The sequence below is a fragment of the Polychytrium aggregatum genome, assembly GCF_025602895.1.
Source record: "Polychytrium aggregatum strain JEL109 chromosome Unknown BJ171scaffold_33, whole genome shotgun sequence".
NCBI classification, from domain to species: Eukaryota; Fungi; Chytridiomycota; class Chytridiomycetes; order Polychytriales; genus Polychytrium; species Polychytrium aggregatum.
In genome coordinates, this window is record NW_026516235.1 from 393,768 (window position 1) to 413,154 (window position 19,387).

Consider the following 19,387-nt stretch of genomic DNA (forward strand, 5'->3'; position numbering starts at 1 on the left):
ACTGAACGATGTGTGCGTCGTCGATGTTGCTCACAAAGTAGTACGAAACAAAGACAAGCACGACGAGCGGGAGGATGTTGGTGAGGAGCGAGAGCGTGATGCCGTCCACGAAGCTGTAGAAGCCGCAGAGCCGCCCGACCGACGGACAGATGTCGCAGCGGTATCCGAGAGGGCACTGTGGATTGGGATCGATGGTGACCCGAAGGCTGTACATGGCCTCGAACTCTTGGCTGTCCCACGGATACTTGATCATCTCGTAGATGGAGAGTAAGAAGCCGAGACAGAAGAGCATCACGACGCCTTTGCGCCACGAGTTGATATAGTTGCGCACAAAATGCGAGTGATACTGATGCTCCAGCTTGTAGTCGAGAAACGAGAGCGTCCAGGGATTGAGCAGGTCGTCGATGGAATGCTCTTGGGCGTCGTAGTTCCCGGGCTGGACCATCATCACACCGCCGCCACTGCCCCCGACGACGCCTGAGGCTCCCGAATAGGCCGATGTTTTGGACTCTGCCCGCTTGCGAGCAGCAACGAGGCCCGGCCCGGCGGAAAAGATGCTGGCCTTGGACGGATAAACGTCTGGGACGCGTGAATTGCGCCGCGACTGCATCCATTGCGAAGTGACCTGCCAGATGGAGCCGCTGCGATTGAGGCTCATCGAGCTGGCCTGTGAGGAAGTGCGGAGATGGAAGGGGGTTTCACTCGTGGCGGACTGGACAACTTGCGGTGACATGGGGCCTTTGAGGTTCTGGTACGAGGCATGCTGTGGGCCCCGGTCTCCCTGGGCGTTCACCTCGTCTTCCTCGGGAAAGTCTGTGAGGTTGCCACCAAAGGAGGAGCCGCGACTGTGGTGGATGGAAGACCCAACGGTGATCTGGCGACGCACGGATTTGGTATGCACGGGGCCGATAGGGCCGATTTGCAGGTTATTGAAGGAGCCGGCGCGGTTCGTGTTGATGCGTCTGGTTGCGCCTCCGAGATGCGAGTTGATCGAGTCGGTGCTGGGGTTGTTCAGGGGAACGACGTGGTTCTCGGATACGCGCTCATCAGTGTCCATTGCTCCGAGATGGTCTTGTGGCGAGTCCAACCAGGCCACAATCCGCGTTCAAATGGCAGTGGTTCGGGACTTGGGAGTCAGTTGTTGGTGAAGGCAAGCGTGCGGTGGCTGGCCGGTGCGGCTTACGGCGTGGATGGTGACGCTGAGGAAAGATAACCGGGAGGATGCGGAGAAAAGAGAGGGTAGCTGATGGAGAGCGCACCTGGTATCCCGTATCGGGCCATCCAGAAGTCGCCAGCCCAATGGGCCAGGGCGTGGACGGCTGGCCGGTGACGACACCGCGAGGACAGGGGTGATTGAGCGAGGAGGGGCGCGCCAGGGGTGCGCGGGTGCGCGCCTGTGGGCGTGGGTGCGCATCCTCACGTGGTCGGTGCTTGTGTGCGCCTGTGGACACCACGTGATGCCGATTAGATTGGCCAGATCGTATCGGTCCTGGCCTGTGTTCGTCTGTCGGCAACACCCCATCTGCAGCACCCCATCTGCAGCACCCCATCTGCAGCACCTCATCTGCAGCACCTCATCTGCAGCACCTCATCTGCAGCACCATGTCGGCAGGACTTGCTGGGTCGTATCCACCCACAGCCCGGTTATCTGGCTCTGGTGGCCCTGCCTCCCGACGATTCCCGAAGGCACCCACGCGATTTCGAATTCTGGCCGGACGCCCGCCCCGCAATTGGCTGCCCGTCCCGGCCAATCCGCGCTGCCGGCGCACGCGGTTGGCTGGCCGTCCCGAGCCAAGGGTGCGCAGCAGCAGCCGCGCGCAGCACTGGCCTCAAAAAAAAGCCGCAGCCAATCGCAGGCCGCCGGGGCGGGGCGCCGCCGCAACCCCAATCTCCCGGCCCTGCGATTTGCCGGCCGTCCCTTGGCCAGCGTGCCAGGCAACCCGCCGGTGCCCGATATAACCTGCGGGGGCAGCTGTCGGGTCGTCGTCCAGAGTGCATCTTGCTGCGAATTCCTGCTGTAAGATCAAAGCAAGCCGACAATCGACCCACCGCCAGGCTGTCCACCTCGATAGTCCATCACATCAACCGCCTCCCGCCCCCGATGCATTCCCTGCAGTCCGTTGCTCTTCGCCGGCTCTTCCACAACCATTCGATTCGGTCGGCTGCCTCCGTTGTCTCGACGATCCACTCCATTTCACCATCCTTCCCAACGCACCAGTCCCATCATTCGTCGCACCATGTCAACGTCACCTGCCCAAAAGCCATCCAGTCTGTCCTGCCGCTCTTTATCCCGCCGTCACCAGCGATTGTGACGCCGCAGCAGCAGCCCAAGCCTGCCTGCCAAGACGAGATCCTCAGCAAAACGTTCTATCGGCGAGATCTGCCCAAGGTACAGCAGCCTTCCGTCTTGTCGCCTGTGTGCTTGTGTGCTTGTGAGGAGCCGATGCTGTTGGTCTGGATATTCCGGCGGCCTCATTGTCGTCTGGGGCACCCACCATGGAAAGCCGAAAACGTCCAGAGCGCCTGTGCCCCCAATCTAAAACCTCCCCGTGTCTATCCACAGTGCTTGACCGAGTTCACCTCGACGGAGGGTCGGCGGCTCTTCAAGGAGAGTCTGGCAGCTGGACACGCCGAGATCTACTTCTCGCTATCGGGCAACTTCACCCACCAGTCCGAGCCGGCATTCTGCGGACTGGGCTCGCTGGTAGGTCCCATCCTCGTTTGGCTCGCGTCCGCTTTTTCTTCGTCTTCCTGTCGATCGGGATGTGCGCCCCCCCGGAACGGGAGGCTGTTTCCTCCCGCGTCATCTCACGTCATCCCGCATCACCGGCAATCTGCTCTCGAGACTCACCCTATGGCTTCGTGCTTCGACAACAGGCCATGGTTCTCAACGCCCTAGCCGTCGATCCGAGGAAGCGGTGGAAGGGCGTGTGGCGCTGGTATGCCGACGACATGCTCGAGGGCTCTTCCAACCTCGAGACCATCCGCGAAAAGGGCATGACCTTTGATGAGTTTGCCTGCCTGGCCGAGTGCAACGGCCTCAAGGTCGAGGCCAAGCGTTTCGACCGGATCACCAAGGCTGAGTTTCTGGACGACCTGAAGCTGTCCACCTCCAGCACGGATGTGCACATGGTTCTGTCGTTCTCGCGAAAGACGCTCTCTCAGACCGGCGATGGCCACTTCAGCCCCATCGGTGCCTATCACCCCGAGAAGAACATGGTCTTGGTCCTTGACGTTGCTCGGTTCAAGTATCCGAGCTACTTTGCCAGCGTTGGTGAGTTGTCGCCGTTACCGCCCACCGGCGTCAAGCGCCACGAGCCATCAGTTCTCTGCTACGAACGCCAGTCCTGTGCCTCGACACTGACTCGCGCACTCTGTCCTCTCCAGACCAACTCTATGAGGCCATGCGAGCCGTCGACAAAGAAACCCGCCTCCCAAGAGGCTACTTCATGCTGCGAAGAGGTTAATATGCGCTTCCAAACGCCCCATGCCTCAGCTGTGATGCCTGTCGCCCCACTCCCCTCCTTCCCTTCCTTTGTCCGCATCTTCATGAACCCCGTCGTTTGCTGCTGCTCGAAGGTTAGTTGTCCCCACTTTCACGACCGTCGTGACTATTGATCCGACCAAAGTCACTCAACCTTGTCCACTGTCTATCCTGCCACCAATCCCCCTCCTCGCACGGTACCATCCGATGCATACCACATCTCTTTCACACGACCCCTCTCATCGCCCTATCGCCATATCATTCCCCACATGCTTCGCTTTGTCACTGAATCCCCCCCCCTCCGTTCATCAGGAGAACGCAACTCGATCGGTCTGTGCACCATCCCGACGTCACAGAACCCAGACTGGTCCGCCATCGATGGATTCTTTTTCGACCAACTTCCTCAGTATTTCGGAACGTGGAGCCGCCGCCTGAACGTCGACGAGGCCCGAGACAGGCTGCCCGACGCTATCGACACCATCCTGCACGGCATTCCGGACCAGAAGCTCTTGGTGACTCTCCGGGGTGCCGGCATCGACCTTGTTGGATCACCCAAGGACAGTGGCTCCCATCCATCCTCAAGCCCGTCGGCGACCGAGCTGGCCGAGGAGTATTCCAAGGACATCCGGCTGCTCAACCAGCAGACCCAAGCCAATCCGCTGTTCCGATATGTCTGCGAGGCCGTCCGCGCCTGCGCTGACCTGCGCGAGCGATTCCGCCTATCACCTCGGCACCCCGAGCAGCTGGACGAGCAAAAGCTGGTCATGGCCACGATCTTCCTGCTGTCGATCCCAGATCAGGTGTTTATGACACTGCCGGCGGCCGTGCACCAGTTGGTCGCGCAGGCGCGGGATCGGTCGGCAATGGGCTCGCTGCTCAAGGACGAAGTCGCCCAGATTGCGCAGATGCTCGAGTCGCTCCTGCGGGCTCAGCACTGCAAGTGTGGCAAGCTCAAGAGCAGCTGTCGGACCAAGTGAAAGCGCCATCCATCGTCCTGGATCACACGATCCCATGTTCGCCGCCCCCCTTCCCGCGGATCTCCCTCCCCACCATTCATTGATGCAAAGTTCATCACCACCATCGGAATCGACGCCTAGAACCTGCCGCAGTATTACCCACTCAGCCCATTGATTGATTCCATTCATCCAATTGATTCCATTCAGCTCGCCAGCTCATTCGAGTCATCGGTCATCTCGTCATTCGGCGACCCCACCTCATCGCACTTGTATATATATATATAACGCTCGTAAAGCAAAGTCATACCGCCGCCTCTCCCATCTTTCGAGGTCGATGGCCGTCGTTTCTCTCTCTTTCTTGTTTTTGGTTGGATCCTGAATACACATGCACAGATGCCCATTCATCGCTCGGACATTCTTGGATATACATCTCCACATCGACGATGATGCGGGGCGGCGCTCTCTGCAAACAGAGCCGCCGCTTACCAAGGACGGAGAACTTGTCGGGGGGGGGGTCGTCGCATATCAGTTTTAATATACACCAAGCACTAGTGACGATGGCGACGATGTTGGGTCAAGCTGGGGTTGTCAAAATAGATACTATGTATATTCTACGAACAGAGATGTGCAAAAGCAAAAGCAAAAGTAAAAGCAAAGGAACCAAAAGAGCAGAGGAGTACCACAGAAATGGAGGGAAAGGAAGTGCTGTATTGCCAGAAGAGTTGTGAATTGGTGCGAGAGTGTCGGTGACAAGCTGGTTACGAACGACTCAACAGTGGCTATCGCGACAGACATAACCAGAAGCACGAACGAATACATAAATAGATGGATGGAATGATATACGGTGACCAACGATACAGCACTTACCACATGGGAATCAAAAGAGCAAAATCAAAGGGCAATAGAGAGCAAACGAATGAACGGTGGAAAAAACATGACAAATGACAAGAGCAAGATGAAATGAAGGGAACTGAAACTAAACGACAACCAAACTAACATTGGAAGTGGGACGTGTGGACGGTATAAGAAGCGGAGGGCAATCCAAAAGCGAGCCGCCAGCAGTTCATAATGTGTGGAGGAGGACGCCAGGTCATCACTGAGACATTGTCGATGTCACTTGGAAGGTAGGAGAAGAGCGATACTGCTCGAGGGATGACGGGGGATTCCACGAGGACGAGTAGCGTTCGCGCTGCTGGTGGCCGTGCTCGCGGGAGTGGTAGTGGCGGTGGTGAGTGTAGCCGTGGCCATCGTAGGTGTGCTCGGAGTAGCCTTCGCTGCCATAGGACGGCGGCGAGACCAGCGACGAGACGTCCATTCTCTTGGCTTGGCTGTTCTCACGAACGGTCTCCTCGCGATCCGAGTAGTAGGAGGGCTGGGTGATGTAGCTTTGGTCACGGCCGTGCTGCTCGTTGTGCCCGGGGTGGCCCTGGCGGCTGTACCCGTGGTGATGTTGGTCTTGGGGAGAGATATCGTGAACGGACCGGTAGTAGTGGTCTGCCCGAGATGGCCGCTGGGCAGAGTATAACTCATAGTGGTAATCCTGGTCCGGCCGAGCGGTGCGATAGTGGGGTGAGTTGGAAATGGAGGGGTAGCGACCAGCATGGGACAAAGAGTCGTCGCCACGGAGAGTGGGAGATGGAAGCTCGTACTCGGCCCTGGTCGGCGGAAGCTCTCGGCGAGAAGACTCGGGAGCATAGCGCCAGGAATCGCGCATCGGGCGGTGCTCTCTTGGCGAGAGCTGGGCATCATCCAGGGAGCGGATGCCGGCGTAGGAGGTGTCCTGCAGCCGGCTGTCGTAGGGATGGCTGCGTCGATAAGGTCGCTCGCTGGCGGACGGAGGCAGTCTTGGCTCGTGCTGGGAAGCCGAGTAGGCTCGGCTCGAAATCGAGTCGGCGGCGTCCATGGGGGGGCTTGGGAGCAAAGGCGAAGCCGAGAATCGCGAGCTTGGGTAGCCATGTCGGTACCCAGGACTTGACGGGCTCGTCGACGGTGGCAGGGTCGAAACCTGCTGCGAGAGCCGCTCGTGGGGAGTTGATTTAGGGTCCCGCTGGGGGTGGGGTGTCTGGGACGTGGGAGACGGATGAACAGAGTCGTAGAGGGCGGGCGGTGATCGAGACTCCCGGGAGTACGAAGGCTCCATGTCGGATTTTGACACTGGAGAGTCGCCCGACAGAACCTGCTGCTGGTACAGGCTGCGGTGGAGGGTCTGGAAGTGGCGGTTGCGGTCGTTGCGACGGGCAAAGCTGGCATGGCAGCCAGGGGCTTGGCACTGGAAGGGCTTGACATCTGGAAGCGAGAGATAGCGGAGAGTGAGTGACACGCCGGAGCGGCCCAGCCAGAAGAAGGAGGGAAGCGTGGGTGACGGACGCATCGGACACATGGAGCAGTGCAAGCATCCGAGCGCATGAGGGGAGCGGAGGAAGGCGGTCGGCCGGCGCGACGGCAACGTACTCAGATGGGTTGCGTTTTGGTGACCTTCGAGGTTGACCATTCGCGAGAAGGTGCGGTCACACCCAGGAACTGTGCACTTGAACCGCTTCTGGAAACGGTTGTTGCCGATCGGGACAACGATGACGATGGCCTTGCCGTTCTTTTTGGTTGTGGCAGACTTGAGTTGCTGGGGCGACGATGCTTCGGCTTGGGCGCCGGCAGCGTCCAGGGCGCTCTGGTTGTCGATGTTTTCTTGGGCGTCGGTACCGTCCTGGAAAGCAAGTGAGACAGACGAGAGCTCACCCTGGAGAGCAATGGTGGGCGACGTCGAGGACGAGACCGGACATGAGGGCGACAAGTCGGATAGATCTTCGATGCCGTCGATGGATGGATCCGAGTCTACACAGGACGGGCTCTGGAGAGGTGATCGGCAGGAAGATGGGCGGCGGGAATGGAAGCGAGGACGCGGGCTGGCGGGGGCGTCCGTGTTGATAATCGATGACAGCATATGAGCGGGATGCTGGGAGATGGTGTTGTTGGCTGAAGGGTCGACGGGCGAGCGAGACCAGCGAGCTCGAGACGAAGGCGACCGTGGAGATTGGGAGGACAGATCTGCGAGCAACGTGGGCAAACGAGAGGCAAAGCATTTGAAATTGTGAGCACTCGCGAACAAGCAAGCCAGAGAGGCGGACAGCAGAAATTGCGAGACGCAGCCGATGCTGCCAAGAGCAGGCGCAGCCAATGCCAAAGCACTGGCTTCTGGCTGGGCGCATCGCGATGTAACAATGACGAATGACCAAAGTGCGATCGGGGGGGGGTGAGTGGTTGAATTGAGAAGTGGTTGTGTTGCGATGGTGTTGCGGTGGTGGAGGACCAAGGAGATCGTGAAGGGGCAGCAAAGGGTGCGATTGGGCAATGCGGCGATGTGGTGATGCACGAGGGGGGGAGAGGTGCCGTGAGGATTTGCGGCGGTGCAGCAAACGGAGGCGAATGCAAAACGAGCGAGAGGGGGCTAAGCAACGGCGCGGGAATGTACAATGCGAGTGGATGGCAAGTCAGGCAAGTCGACCAGCTCGATCGAACAGGGGTGAATGCATCGACGCAGGGACATTGCCGCAGAGCGATGCCGGGTAGAACTTTGACAGAAGGTGATAATCAGGAAGCGGCGCGTAGAACGAATGGCTTTGGGATGTGGACAGGTCGAAACAAAAGTGCACATGGCAAGACACATGGAGAGTGCAAAGTGACATATGGAGTGCTGGCGAGTGTATATCAAGCGCCAAGGTGTGTATATCGAGGGCGGAGTGTGGCTCGAAGTTGCAAAAGTATATAGACCGCCTGCTGTCGACTCAAGTACATAGGGTATCCATCGGCCGGGGGGCAGAGGGTATCATCGACTGGTTGCAGAGGGTATCTGCCCGATGGGCGCCTTACCTTCGCGACGGGCACGATCACAGTCGACACGCAGCGAGGACGATGCGGATCGGAGCCGGGCGGCATAGACAGACATGTTGTGAGCTGGGGCGAGATGGACAGGCAGGAGCGATGTGGACAATCCAGACGATGGGAAGGTGAGTCGTTGGACAGGACCGTCGGCAAGCGAATGCCGATCCCGTATTTAAACCAGCGGAGGCGACGCCCAGCGAGCCAAGAGCGCATCCAGAATGCCAGCGAGGATGGACAAGCCAGACATGGCCAACAAGGCCCCCCCCCAAACAACGACAAAGCTGTTGGACCGAGGGGTTGTTGGCCATGAGCCGGCCCGTCGCTGCACCGGCGCTCAGGCCCGCGCCAGGCAGGCTTGTTGCCCCCTGCACAAGGAACTTGGATACCCTCCTGCGCTGGCCAATTGTATCCCTGTGCGAGGCGAGAGGAATCGCCGCGAGCCGAGGCAAAACAAACACCGGGCTGGCACCGCCGCCGCCGCTGCTGTCTGTTGACCATGTTGCTGGGCGAGGCCACGGAGAGAAGCGGGCGAGCGAGAGGCCTCGCCCGACGGCGCGGCAGACCACCACCGACACAGCCAACGCAGACGGGCGTATTGCTACCCCAGTGGATGGATTGACAACTGGGGGCTGATGGAGGCGGGGCGGCGAGCAGCCGTGCTGGCACAAGCCCGTTGGCCGAGCCAGCCCTGGAAGAATGGCTGCTCTGGGGACGCCCGGTTGACCTGGGAAGAATAGTCACTCCGAAAAAAAAATATGGTGGGAAGAACGGGTTTCGGGATAGCCGATGCCTCTGGCAAAATAACAACTCTCCCGGGAGGATATTCCCGCCGTGGTTATCCAGACATGGCGATAAGACCACCACCATCCAGTCGATGCCACGACGCAAGTGTGTCTGCAGACTCGGAGGATCGGGAGCCGAGAGCAGAGCTGGTGTCGTGGCAATCGCAATCCCAGGATGCGGCTGCTGCCGCTGCCGTCGCCATCGTTGTTGCATCGGTTGCTGGCATCATTATCGGGCTTGTCGCTGCTGCTGCTGCCGCCGCTGCTGCTGATGCTGATGCTGCTTCTGGGTACTACCACGACTGGCCTTGCTGCTCGCTCCGCGCCATCGCTCCTCGTGCTCGCTTCCCCCAGGCTTTGCTCCATGTCGCATCGAGCAGGACTGGGAACCGCGCTAGCCACCAGCGTCTTGTTAGCAGAGGAGCAAATCTCTTTCGTTCGCGGCCGGCGGCCACAGGTAAGATCAGCAGCACAGCGCAGCACCCCCCCCCCGCAACAAAGTAAGGCGTTGGCGCGATGTAAGCGACGGCTTCTTGCCGAGAGAAGCGACAGCGCTCGGCACCCTGTGCTCCTGGCCGGCGTGTGCATTCGATGGCTGTGCAGCGATAGAACGACGGTGTGCCGACGGCGAGACCAGCGACCGGCTCAAGACGAGGACATCTGCGGCCTTCTGCTTGGCCTCCTCGGCCACCGTGTTTGCGTGCTTGCCGCTCCAGTCTTCGCCGACTTCCCCGCCAGTGCCTTCGCTCTGGCTGTGGCCGTTTCCACCTCTCCTCGGCGCTGTGCCTCCTCCGGGCTGGTTTGCTGGCACAGCAAACCATAACGCCCTCAGTCGCAGCTGTCGCTTAAAGCCAGGCTACAGGTTGTCCTTTGAGCTGTGTGCCGATCAACAAGCTGCCATGCGCGTGGTACGGAAACCCAAGTCCAACGTCCCACCGCCAGCCAGTGTCCCACAGACGCACTCGGTGTCGGCTCCATGGGCAAAAGCACAAGGCCGAGGGGTGACCGCCACCCGTCAGCCTCCGGCTTTGATCGCCACCATGGAGTGATGCTGCCCATACGCCGTGTGACGGGCGGTGGGCCATGGGGTTACACGCCGCGCCTGTGGCTCCCACCAGCCCAGAGTGGCCTTGGCTGATCCCCCTTGTCTGGCGGTCTGGTGTGATCCCCCCACCAGCAACCAGCTCCTCCTGACTTTGGTCCTCGCGCCGGCTCAGCACTGTCCCTTGCTTCGGCCTTGTTGGAGATACTGAGTTGGTCAGAGCCAGCCAACGGACCTGGCAGAGTCGACACACGTTCCGTCCCTGTTCCTATAAGCCGCCAGCGGACCATCCCACACGCATCCCCGCCTCCCCAACCCAGTGCAGCGCGTTCGTTCGGCGCACATCCAGCCGGCGCCTCGTCCATGTCTACGATGCATCGTAACAAGCCGCAGGCACATTCACCATGCGCCCCCCCCTCCGATCACCGTTGCGTATTCAGTCATCGGCGCTTGCATCGTCAGCAGCACGCCGCTCCAGCAGGACACCCATCGGCACGATACCCGCAGCCACGCTTCCTTGGCGGCGCGAGTGAGGCTGGGCGGATCGAGCACCTTTGTTTGCCGCGGCCGCCATCGGGAAGAAGGGGGACTCACAGTAGGCTCCCCACTTTGCCCCGCTGCTCTGCCGATGCCGTACCATGCCGAAAAATGTAAATAACGATCGGGCTCGCGAAACTCTACGGCGGTGTGTCCAAGACAGGAGCAGCGCCATGATCGCCAACCAATGGCAGAGCCATGCACGCGAGGCGCCCTTGCATTGGCCGCTCCTTGTTCTCGTCCACCGACGCACAAGACCAGAGCACATTTCTCCAGCCACGAAGCCGCTCGACCGGATGTGCGCCGTCAGCGCCAACTCACCCGTTCTTCCACTCTCCCCGTTCGCAGAGCCGGCGCAACCGCAACCGCAATCGCTCGCTTACGTGCTTGCGTGTTTGCGGTGTGCACCCGTCATGCGGGAAAGCCGCCCATCGTGCGGGGAAAGGTTTGTGCCGATGTATGTGCTTATCATGTGATGATTCGGGTTAACGACTGTACGAACATGTCATGCGGGTGTATGGTGCTGGCATCCGCCGCGTTTCTCGCCCCGTCCCACTTGGCTCCCTCTCCCCCGGTCTCTGCAACGCTTGGCATTTCTTGGTCGAGGAGGCATTTTGCCAAGATGCAAATTTTGGATTGCGCCCGCCCAAAGGAGGCTGATGCGACGGCTGGGGACAGGACCCAGGGGGGGCTTTTTTTGGATACCCACCACGACCACTCGCTTGTGACTGACTGGGGGGGGGCAATAAGGTCTTGCTTCGTCCGTGCGAGTTGCCAGACCACCACCCGATTTTGTTGGACCTCGACCCCGTGCCACAGCCGTGCCACAGCCATGCCCCCGCATATCAGTACAGCCGAGCCGCCAATATCTTCCCTGCCGGAAAAATCAGCAGCAGCGATGGCGGTCGATGCACCCGCACCGTCGTGGCTGCAAGGTACGACCACACCGAGTCAGCATCAAAGAACTCGGGTCTATCGCGTTGGTTGCCACGGTCCCCGTTCACCACAGCCCTCCAGGGGGGGAGGCGAGAGACATGCTGCTGAGCGTGCCCGTACAGCGACCACCCTCCTCCAGAGGGCTTGCATATCCCATCGTCATCGCCGCGCACATCTCGCACCTTGCAATATGTAAAAGACCCGGTCTGGACTGCCACCGGGGGCTATGCACACGCGCGCATGGCGGCTCACTGGATCGGCCCTCGACCTCCATCCCCATCACTCGACCCCCATCCCCATCACTCGACCCCCATCCCCATCACTCGACCCCCCGTTACTCGACCTTGTCACCCTCACCCAGCCCAACCTTGCCCTCGGCCGCTGAACACCACAGAGCTGGGCTGGCCCAGATGTACAACGACGGCGCTGCCTCAGAGAAGCACAGCCGACCATGACATTGATCAATTGATTCATCATGTTTTGTAGAGTCGGGGACCCAGAATAGAGAGGGCTGGTTGTGGAGAGCAACGATCGCATAGGAGACACAACACCCGGACACAGAGGGAGATAGTAGATGACGAGATCTAAACAGACGAGGTCTATACAGAAGGAGCGGAAAACGAGACCCAGGGAAGGATACTGCCGTGCGAGCGCCATTCGGATCAAAGATCGAAGGACATCGGGCCCCGCATCTCCTCCACTCCTCGCCGTGCCAAGTCGAATAGGCTACACTCAGAAGAACTTTCTCATCAGCATCACAGCCAAGACGAGCGTGTACGGCAGGAGCGATGCCGAAGGAGCGCCCGTTGCGCCGTTGGTCTTGCCGGTGGTCGAGGGAGCGCGACTCTTGGTAGTCGTTGGCTTGACCGAGGGCGACGGGGCCAGAACAGCCGAAACAGGGGTCTGGGTGATAGTTGCGGTAACGACGGCATCCGCCGGGCAGGTGGCGGTCGGGTTGCGCGCAAAGGCGGCCTGCTGCTGCTTCTGGTAGATCTTGAACGAGTTGATGGACCAGTAGCCCTCGGTAAGTCCCTCCGGGTGGGCAGCCATGTACGCATTGCAGGTGGCCGGGCTGGTCCAAAGACCAGAGCACTGTGGATCGGTCGATCCGCCGACCCAGGTTCCGCACACGTTGATGTTCAGGATCAGGTTGAGGCCCTGGAACCAGTCGGGCGAGCAGCAGTCAAAGGGGAAGTTGATATAAGGCATCCCCCACGACGACGGATCGGGGTTGCCGTTGGCGACGTCGCTGGGGATCTGAGCGCGCGGCCAGTAGTAATAGTTCATGTAGTTCGATGTCATTTCCATGGCATAGACACCGCCGCCCTGCTGGTTGAAGGCATCGCCGGCCGAGCCCACAGGAAGGTCGTCGTAGTTGCATCCGCTGGCGGCCGAGCGGTCGTTGACGTTGACGCCGCAGCTCATCTGGGTGATGTTGAGCTTGGATTGGGCGGCGGGGGATGCGTAGCAGTGACCGTTGTTGTAGAACCCGATGCCGTTGGAGGTACGCATGTTGATGGCCTCGAAGATGTCGACCTCGGCGGCGCTGGGGTCGGTTGGGCCGGTGGTCTTTTTGAACCACAGGGCAGGCCAGATGCCGCAGCTGGCAGTGACGGTGATGGGGGTAGCGATGGAGCGTGGTAATCATGTCGATGGCGATCGTGGCGATCATGGCGGCGATGGCAATGGCAATGGCAATGGACAGGACGAGAAAAGCAAGAGAAGAGCAAGGAGTCAGTCCACGTGTCCGCACCAGCGACGCAATGGCGCGCCCGTGTCACCCAATGTCGCACACGTCAGTCAGTGTCTCGGTCAGCAGCAACCAACCCGGTAACAAACGCAGCAAATCTCAAGCGAGGGCTCGAGATGGCAGCTGCCTGCACCCAGCTGCCTGCACCCAGCAGCGGCCGCCCAGACTCTGAAGCAAGAGCCAAGTCCGAGCCGGCGATCAGGACTGGCACCACCCAGAGCGGAGGGGAGGGGGTGGGATGGCTCGTCCGTCGGGCGGCGATTCAGGAGGCACTCGGAATTGTCCTTCTCCTTCAGCTCCGCGGCATTCAAAAGCAGTTCAAGTGACCCAACGACAAAGGGAACTTGGCGCAATCGATCGGCACCAGAAGTAATTCCACCTCCCCTCGACCCCGAGCAAAGGAAAAGGACTGCGAAACCGTGTCGGAAATGACATACCCGATGGGAGCGTGGGCAATGTCAAAGATATAGAGGCCAAAGGTCAGCGTGGCGGCCGATTGGATGCGAACGGTCGGACGGCCCAGGGAGCTGGCATTGACGATCGTGGTCGAGTCGACCCGGATGACGGTTGGTCCGTCGGGCCCGGTGGTGATCAGCCCAAGAGCTTCGGCATTGGCTCGGCTCTGGTAGGCGGCAAAGTCCGACGTCTGGGAAATAGACTTGCGTTCATAGAAATTGAAGCGATCAAAGAAGCCGGAGCCAGCGGGGTAGGTGTCGACGAGAGAGTAGGACATGGTGTGGATGCCGGGGGTGTGTGGCTACTGCAGATATGAAGGGGGGAAAGATGGGGCCTTGCACAAAGATGGTGTTCAACAGCGAGAACGCTGGTGCAATCAACCCAGGTATTGAGTTTGTAGTAACTAAAGGAGGAGGGGAATCTGTTTTGGAAGCCGAGGCGCTTGCACTGAAAGAATGCAAAGAGACCGAGTGAGCAATCACAAGCAATCACAAGCAATCACAAGCAAGCACTAAAACCAAATGGATCCGGAAGGGTGGAGGGGCAGAGGCCAGACGCCGAGTCGGCTGCTCGAAGCCAGCTGCCTCCCTCGACCAAGAGCAGCGATGCTGGATCCAATCCGGCATAGGCACGCAAACGAGCCCCGAGCAGAAACAGCAGCAGCGTGATGCATACCACAGATCGGTCTTTGCTTGTCCAGAGACACCAGGCAGATGGATGGAGCCGGCAAGTGCGATTTGGGCAGAAGAAGGGCGGGAGGATCTTATGAAGCCAGGTGTTGACGGAGGCAAAGCGGTTCCTCTCTGACCACAGCGAGAGCACGCACTGCCCATCAATGGGAAAGTTTGAGTTGCAGGGAGGCGGGGATGCCAAGCGGCGTCTGTGTTGTCGGGGTGGCTGGGGGCCAGATGCCACACAACAGACACACTGACACACTTTGGCCGATGTATTTGCTGACGCAGCCCTGGCCAAACAAGACAAACAAGGACGCAGCGCAAGAGGGCGATTTTCCCACACTCATCTGCTTTCGGCTGCTGAGCGCTGTGTGCCGAAAACACCAGCGCAGAGACCCGTGAGCCCGCACTGCACAGCCCGCCTTGACTTGGCGAAAGCGCGTCGCCCCTTGTTTGTGGGTGTGGCAGGGCCAATTGCACCGCCGCGGGGCTGTTTGCCGGCTTGTGAGCGCAACCGCGCGGCCCACACAAGCAAGCCCGCGTCCAAGCCCAGGGCATCACCAGGGTGCTTTTGAGGGGGGGGGTGGTCGCCCTTGCATACAGGGGATTGTGTGCCCGCCACCTTTCGCCTGTGCCCCTGGATGCACTGCCCCCTTGGTCTACACATTCGAGGCGGGCATCGCTCATGGAAACATGTTGTTCTTTCCAATATCCCATGGCTTATGTCCCATTACAGACTCGTAGGCTTGACCAGAGGAAGCTGGGCGGCCGTCTTTGCTTCCACCCAGCGCCCCTCGCGCAAGAGCTCGACGATCTGGAGCGCTGTGTTGTTGTCCGGGGTACCGACGCGCCAGTTGGGCGATTGATGCTGCTTGAGCCAGTTGAAATCCTCGACCTCGGAGAAATGGTTGCCCAAGGCCGAGAGTCCGCTTGTCTGGTTGGTGTGTGGGGCCATCGAGGCCATCGAGGCTGTTAGCTGAAGTGGACTGGGCGACCACCACGAGTGCACGTACTGAACTGGCTCACCAGTTCTTGCAATCCGGCAACCCGATGCATCGTAAGGCCCAGTCGGACATCGACAACTGCGCCGACGCCATCGCGGCACCAGACATCGAATCCCCTAGCCTTCACAAGCAACCGCCGGCTCTTATCGAAACACAAGTCCAGAACTCTACCTCCAGCCGCCCCAGCGATCCTGTAAACACGGGGTAGTCGTTGAACTCCAGTCCGTCGCAGTCTTCAATAATGGGCTTGCTTCCGACATACAGGTGGATCCGAGTGTTGTGGGACTGATGCATGCGATACTGAGGACAAGTGCAATTTGGACGAGTGAGTCGACGGAAGTGGCACAACTTAGCGAGAGCACTGCACCCGTCCATGCGATTCGAAAAAACGGACTATAGCAAAGTCCAACCTTGCCCGCGGCGGACCACGACACATACCTGTCTGCATGCCAGAATCAAGACGCAGTCGATGCACGAGTCCAGCAGGATCGATCCAGACACCGGGCTGACCAGGACGACGCACCTCGTGAGGTCGCGGATGTGAACCGCTCCGACGGACATTTGCCAGTCGGCCAGGTTCACGACGCAGTCGGCAAGCGATATCAAGTAGACATCCCGAACGGCGCCAGCCTCGCTAGCATCCGATGGCGGCGACGCAATGTACTGGCCTTGCAGGCCGTAGAACGACACGGCATTGGGCGGGACCACAGGCGGACCCGCCTTGGCTGTCAAGAGTGAGGACCATTCCCGTTCAAGTGGAAAGGAGCCGGGCGAAGGAAAAAGGAATCAAAACCACGGCCCTCGGGGAAGCTCACGCATGCAAGGTCCGATTTGGCCAGACTTGTCTGCACTCCTGGTGAGGGGATGTAGGGAATGAGTCCCGACCCATGCAATCAGCGAAACTGGCCCTCACCTGGTCCGGCAGCTGCGTCAGTGGAAGTGGTGCTTGCCTCGGGCCGGGCGGCTGTCTTGGAGGAAGCAGTCCGCGCTGCATTCCGGCCCTTGAACGAAAATTTGGCTCGCGGCGCCAGAGCATCTCGCTTCTCTTTCAGCTGGGCCGATAGATCCTTCAGTTGCTGCAGCAGCGAGGCATTGGGTCGTATTAATCGTGATGAACTAGGCGAGCCAACCGACAGCATCGGCCTCGTTTCAGGCGATGACTCTGCGGGCGAACAGATCCCGCATGCACGCGAGACCAACCTGGCTGTACTGGCGCTGGTCATAGAGCGGCAAGAAGATGGCGGCACTCGTGGTGGTCTTGTCGAGCTCGGCAACGCTGCGAATGAGATCATTGACGAGGGCAAGGCCTTCTGCCTGGGGGAGCGAGTCGATCCTGGCAAACTCATCGAGGACATCTGCGGCGGGGCCAGAGGACGCATCAATGGTGTGCCCTGGACCTTGAATTGGACACGCATGCATAATCGCCAAGCTCACATACCCTGGGTTTTCTCCTTGAAGGACACGAAAAAGGCAGCTGTGGCCTCCTTGGCGCTGACGGTCGATTCTGCTGTCGTTGCCATCTTGAGCAAGATCTGGGTGGCGAGTATGAGGAACCGAGACGAAGCGGCAGAGCTGTCGTGAGCAAGTGACCAAAGGAAGCTGCAGCACGATGCAAGGCTCGCCATCAAGCCCGGCACAAAACACTACCTGGTGCGATGCGGAGAGGTGCCTGCAGGATCGTCTGCGTGTTGATATATGAATGCCTGCGATGGCCAGGGCCGAAGGGCATCCGCACAGCAAGGCCAAATCGGGCTTCATTTCGGCCCTGGACGGTGCCGCAGTGCTGTCCCACTTGGCGGCCCATGATCGATCGCCGCAAACGCAACCTCCATCACCCAAGGCAGGACTCAAGCAATGCGCATGGGCACACCTCTCTGCACAGCCTTATCCAGGTCCGGCCGGAGCGCCGCCGCGGGGCTCGCCTGCAGGGCCGGGTTGCTCTCGACGATGCCATGCGCCTCAATGCTGGTCCCAAGCCGAGCAGCGACGTAAGCGGGGCGATCGCAGCGAATCGGGCTGATGGGATCGAGGCCCGTGCTGCAAAGGGAGATCATCGAAGCACTCAGGCGCACTGGCTTGTCGGCCAGCAACATCACCGAAACCAGTGCCGCCATGGATGATCACGGCCTGCATCTCAATAACATGGCGTGTCGGGGGGATGGTCTTCAGGACGAAGCAGTGGCTCCGGCGCCAGATCAGCGATCCCTTCGTTCGACAGGCCGTCATCGACAACTACCGATCGCGGGCGGCATTCAAGCTGGACTATCTGGCAGCCAAGCATCGGCTGTTCAGAGAGGGCATGGTTGTCCTTGGTATGTCCCGCTAATGCCGGCAGCTCGGCGCAGGACAAGAGCAGCCGATCTCTATGTGTTCGCCTGGTGATCGAGGCGGATGCTGGCCACGAGAACACCGCTGGACCAACTCTCGGGCGGTCACGATGAATTAACTGACGGCTTGTTGAATGCAGATCTTGGGGCATGTCCTGGCGGATGGAGCCAGGTTGCAGCACGATGCGTCGCTGCTTCAGAAGGTGCGTTCGAGTGACTGCGAGCGGCGACGAATGTTTGGCGCCGCAAAATGGAACTGCGATGGTGGAGAACAGCAGCATGTCCTCGGTGTCGTTGAAGGGTCGATCGCGAAATGGATCTTGTGGCAGCAACTTGGATGGATCGTCTGCGATACAAACGAGCGATCAGCCAACTCGGCGATCCAGCGGACTGATGACTCTATCCGCCTCCTCCCCCAACGCAGGCGAGGGAATAGTTGTGTCGGTGGACTTGCAGCCGATCGACCCGATACCCGGCGTCCATTTCATTCAGGCCGATGTGATGAGCTCCGAGACGCTCGATGCAATCGAAATTATGATCGCCAACACCCTGCGCAACCGCCAGGCCGAGGTCTCTGGCAGGGGCTCGATGCACCGGATCAGCGACATCCAGGCAATGAAGGCCCAGATCGGTTCCCCAGCGAAATCGGCCCGGGTCGTCGATGTCGTCCTGAGCGACATGGCCCCGGCGTTCTCGGGCAACCGCACCGTCGATGTTACCCGGACGACGGTACGACAATGTAGCCCGACTGACTTGGGCCGTATGGACAGCTGTTATGGGCTGAAGTACATCCTCTGGGCTGCGAAGACCGCTCTGACCAATCCTGCTGCTTCCATCGCTCGGGCCTGCAACAGGAGCTGTGCGAGATGGCCCTGACGGTGGCGAACCGCCTGCTGAAGAAAAAGGGATCGCTCGTGTGCAAGTTCCTCCAGGGCGAGTCCTTCAACGGTGAGGATAGCGATATTGTCGTCGTTGCCATTGACACCATCGTGAATGCCATTTTGCACATCCTGCATCGACATGTACTGAATCGGGCCTACGTTCCTCAGAACTTCGGGCACTCCTGGAGGCCCACTTCGAAACAGTTATGCACGTCAAGCCGCCTGCCAGCCGCAAGGAGTCGACAGAGATGTTTTTGGTGTGTCTCAAGTTCAAGGGCCCAACCGCCGCTGGGCACATCGAAGCAACCGAAAAGTAGCACTCGATGGGCTCGACAAATCAGCCAGGCCAGCATAAAGCAAAATATATCGCAGATCCTCGGTCCGCTCTCGTACCACTGCTGCTCTCGCATGTGATATGGGTCCCTTTTCATCCGCCCGTCGCAAAGTTGGGCCCGCAAAGAGAATTCCGAGGCCCAGCGGGGGCCAAGGAGACATGAAAAGAGAACGAAAGCAATGGGGGGGGCGGAAACTGAGCTGTGTCTGGTTGCGTCGGCCTGGAGCCCTCATTGAATTGTGAGGGAACAGTTCTTTAAGCAAACCACTGTTCGTCTTTCGTGCGCTGGTGCTTGGCACCCTGGCAAAACCAAGCAATGTGGTCTTTGCGGGACCAACTGCCGGCTCT

The 19,387-nt window shown here is 59.7% G+C and overlaps 6 protein-coding genes across 6 annotated transcripts; 2 read left to right on the plus strand and 4 right to left on the minus strand.

Moving 5' to 3' along the window:
- Positions 1 to 1,996: 1,996 nt before the first annotated feature.
- BJ171DRAFT_515267 (Phytochelatin synthase-domain-containing protein) lies at positions 1,997 to 4,844 on the plus strand. The gene is made up of 5 exons (XM_053111925.1): positions 1,997 to 2,389; positions 2,564 to 2,704; positions 2,878 to 3,274; positions 3,388 to 3,462; positions 3,797 to 4,844. The coding sequence occupies exons 1-5, from the start codon at positions 2,102 to 2,104 to the stop codon at positions 4,459 to 4,461; spliced, it is 1,566 nt and encodes a 521-aa protein (XP_052964328.1). The 5' UTR covers positions 1,997 to 2,101; the 3' UTR covers positions 4,462 to 4,844.
- A 111-nt stretch (positions 4,845 to 4,955) lies between these two features.
- BJ171DRAFT_515269 (uncharacterized protein) lies at positions 4,956 to 5,534 on the minus strand. The gene has a single exon (XM_053111926.1). The coding sequence runs from the start codon at positions 5,257 to 5,259 to the stop codon at positions 5,041 to 5,043; it is 219 nt and encodes a 72-aa protein (XP_052964329.1). The 5' UTR covers positions 5,260 to 5,534; the 3' UTR covers positions 4,956 to 5,040.
- Positions 5,397 to 8,535, minus strand: BJ171DRAFT_188066 (uncharacterized protein). The gene is made up of 3 exons (XM_053106150.1): positions 8,305 to 8,535; positions 6,892 to 7,482; positions 5,397 to 6,726 (listed from the first exon to the last, which is right to left on the minus strand). The coding sequence occupies exons 1-3, from the start codon at positions 8,378 to 8,380 to the stop codon at positions 5,534 to 5,536; spliced, it is 1,860 nt and encodes a 619-aa protein (XP_052964330.1). The 5' UTR covers positions 8,381 to 8,535; the 3' UTR covers positions 5,397 to 5,533.
- Positions 8,536 to 12,345: 3,810 nt separating this feature from the next.
- Positions 12,346 to 14,096, minus strand: BJ171DRAFT_584419 (concanavalin A-like lectin/glucanase domain-containing protein; the record flags this gene model as incomplete). Its single annotated transcript, XM_053114304.1, has 2 exons — positions 12,346 to 13,216; positions 13,801 to 14,096. 2 exons carry the CDS (start codon positions 14,094 to 14,096, stop codon positions 12,346 to 12,348), a joined length of 1,167 nt encoding a protein of 388 aa, XP_052964331.1.
- Positions 14,097 to 15,223: 1,127 nt separating this feature from the next.
- BJ171DRAFT_584420 (tubulin binding cofactor C-domain-containing protein) lies at positions 15,224 to 17,017 on the minus strand (the record flags this gene model as incomplete). The annotated part of the gene is made up of 6 exons (XM_053114305.1): positions 15,224 to 15,427; positions 15,669 to 15,797; positions 15,936 to 16,222; positions 16,411 to 16,573; positions 16,698 to 16,852; positions 16,936 to 17,017. 6 exons carry the CDS (start codon positions 17,015 to 17,017, stop codon positions 15,224 to 15,226), a joined length of 1,020 nt encoding a protein of 339 aa, XP_052964332.1.
- Positions 17,018 to 17,215: 198 nt separating this feature from the next.
- On the plus strand, positions 17,216 to 19,158 carry BJ171DRAFT_188094 (cell division protein FtsJ). The gene is made up of 6 exons (XM_053106151.1): positions 17,216 to 17,485; positions 17,667 to 17,809; positions 17,965 to 18,027; positions 18,249 to 18,553; positions 18,679 to 18,772; positions 18,874 to 19,158. The coding sequence occupies exons 1-6, from the start codon at positions 17,352 to 17,354 to the stop codon at positions 19,020 to 19,022; spliced, it is 888 nt and encodes a 295-aa protein (XP_052964333.1). The 5' UTR covers positions 17,216 to 17,351; the 3' UTR covers positions 19,023 to 19,158.
- The last annotated feature ends 229 nt before the right edge of the window (positions 19,159 to 19,387 follow it).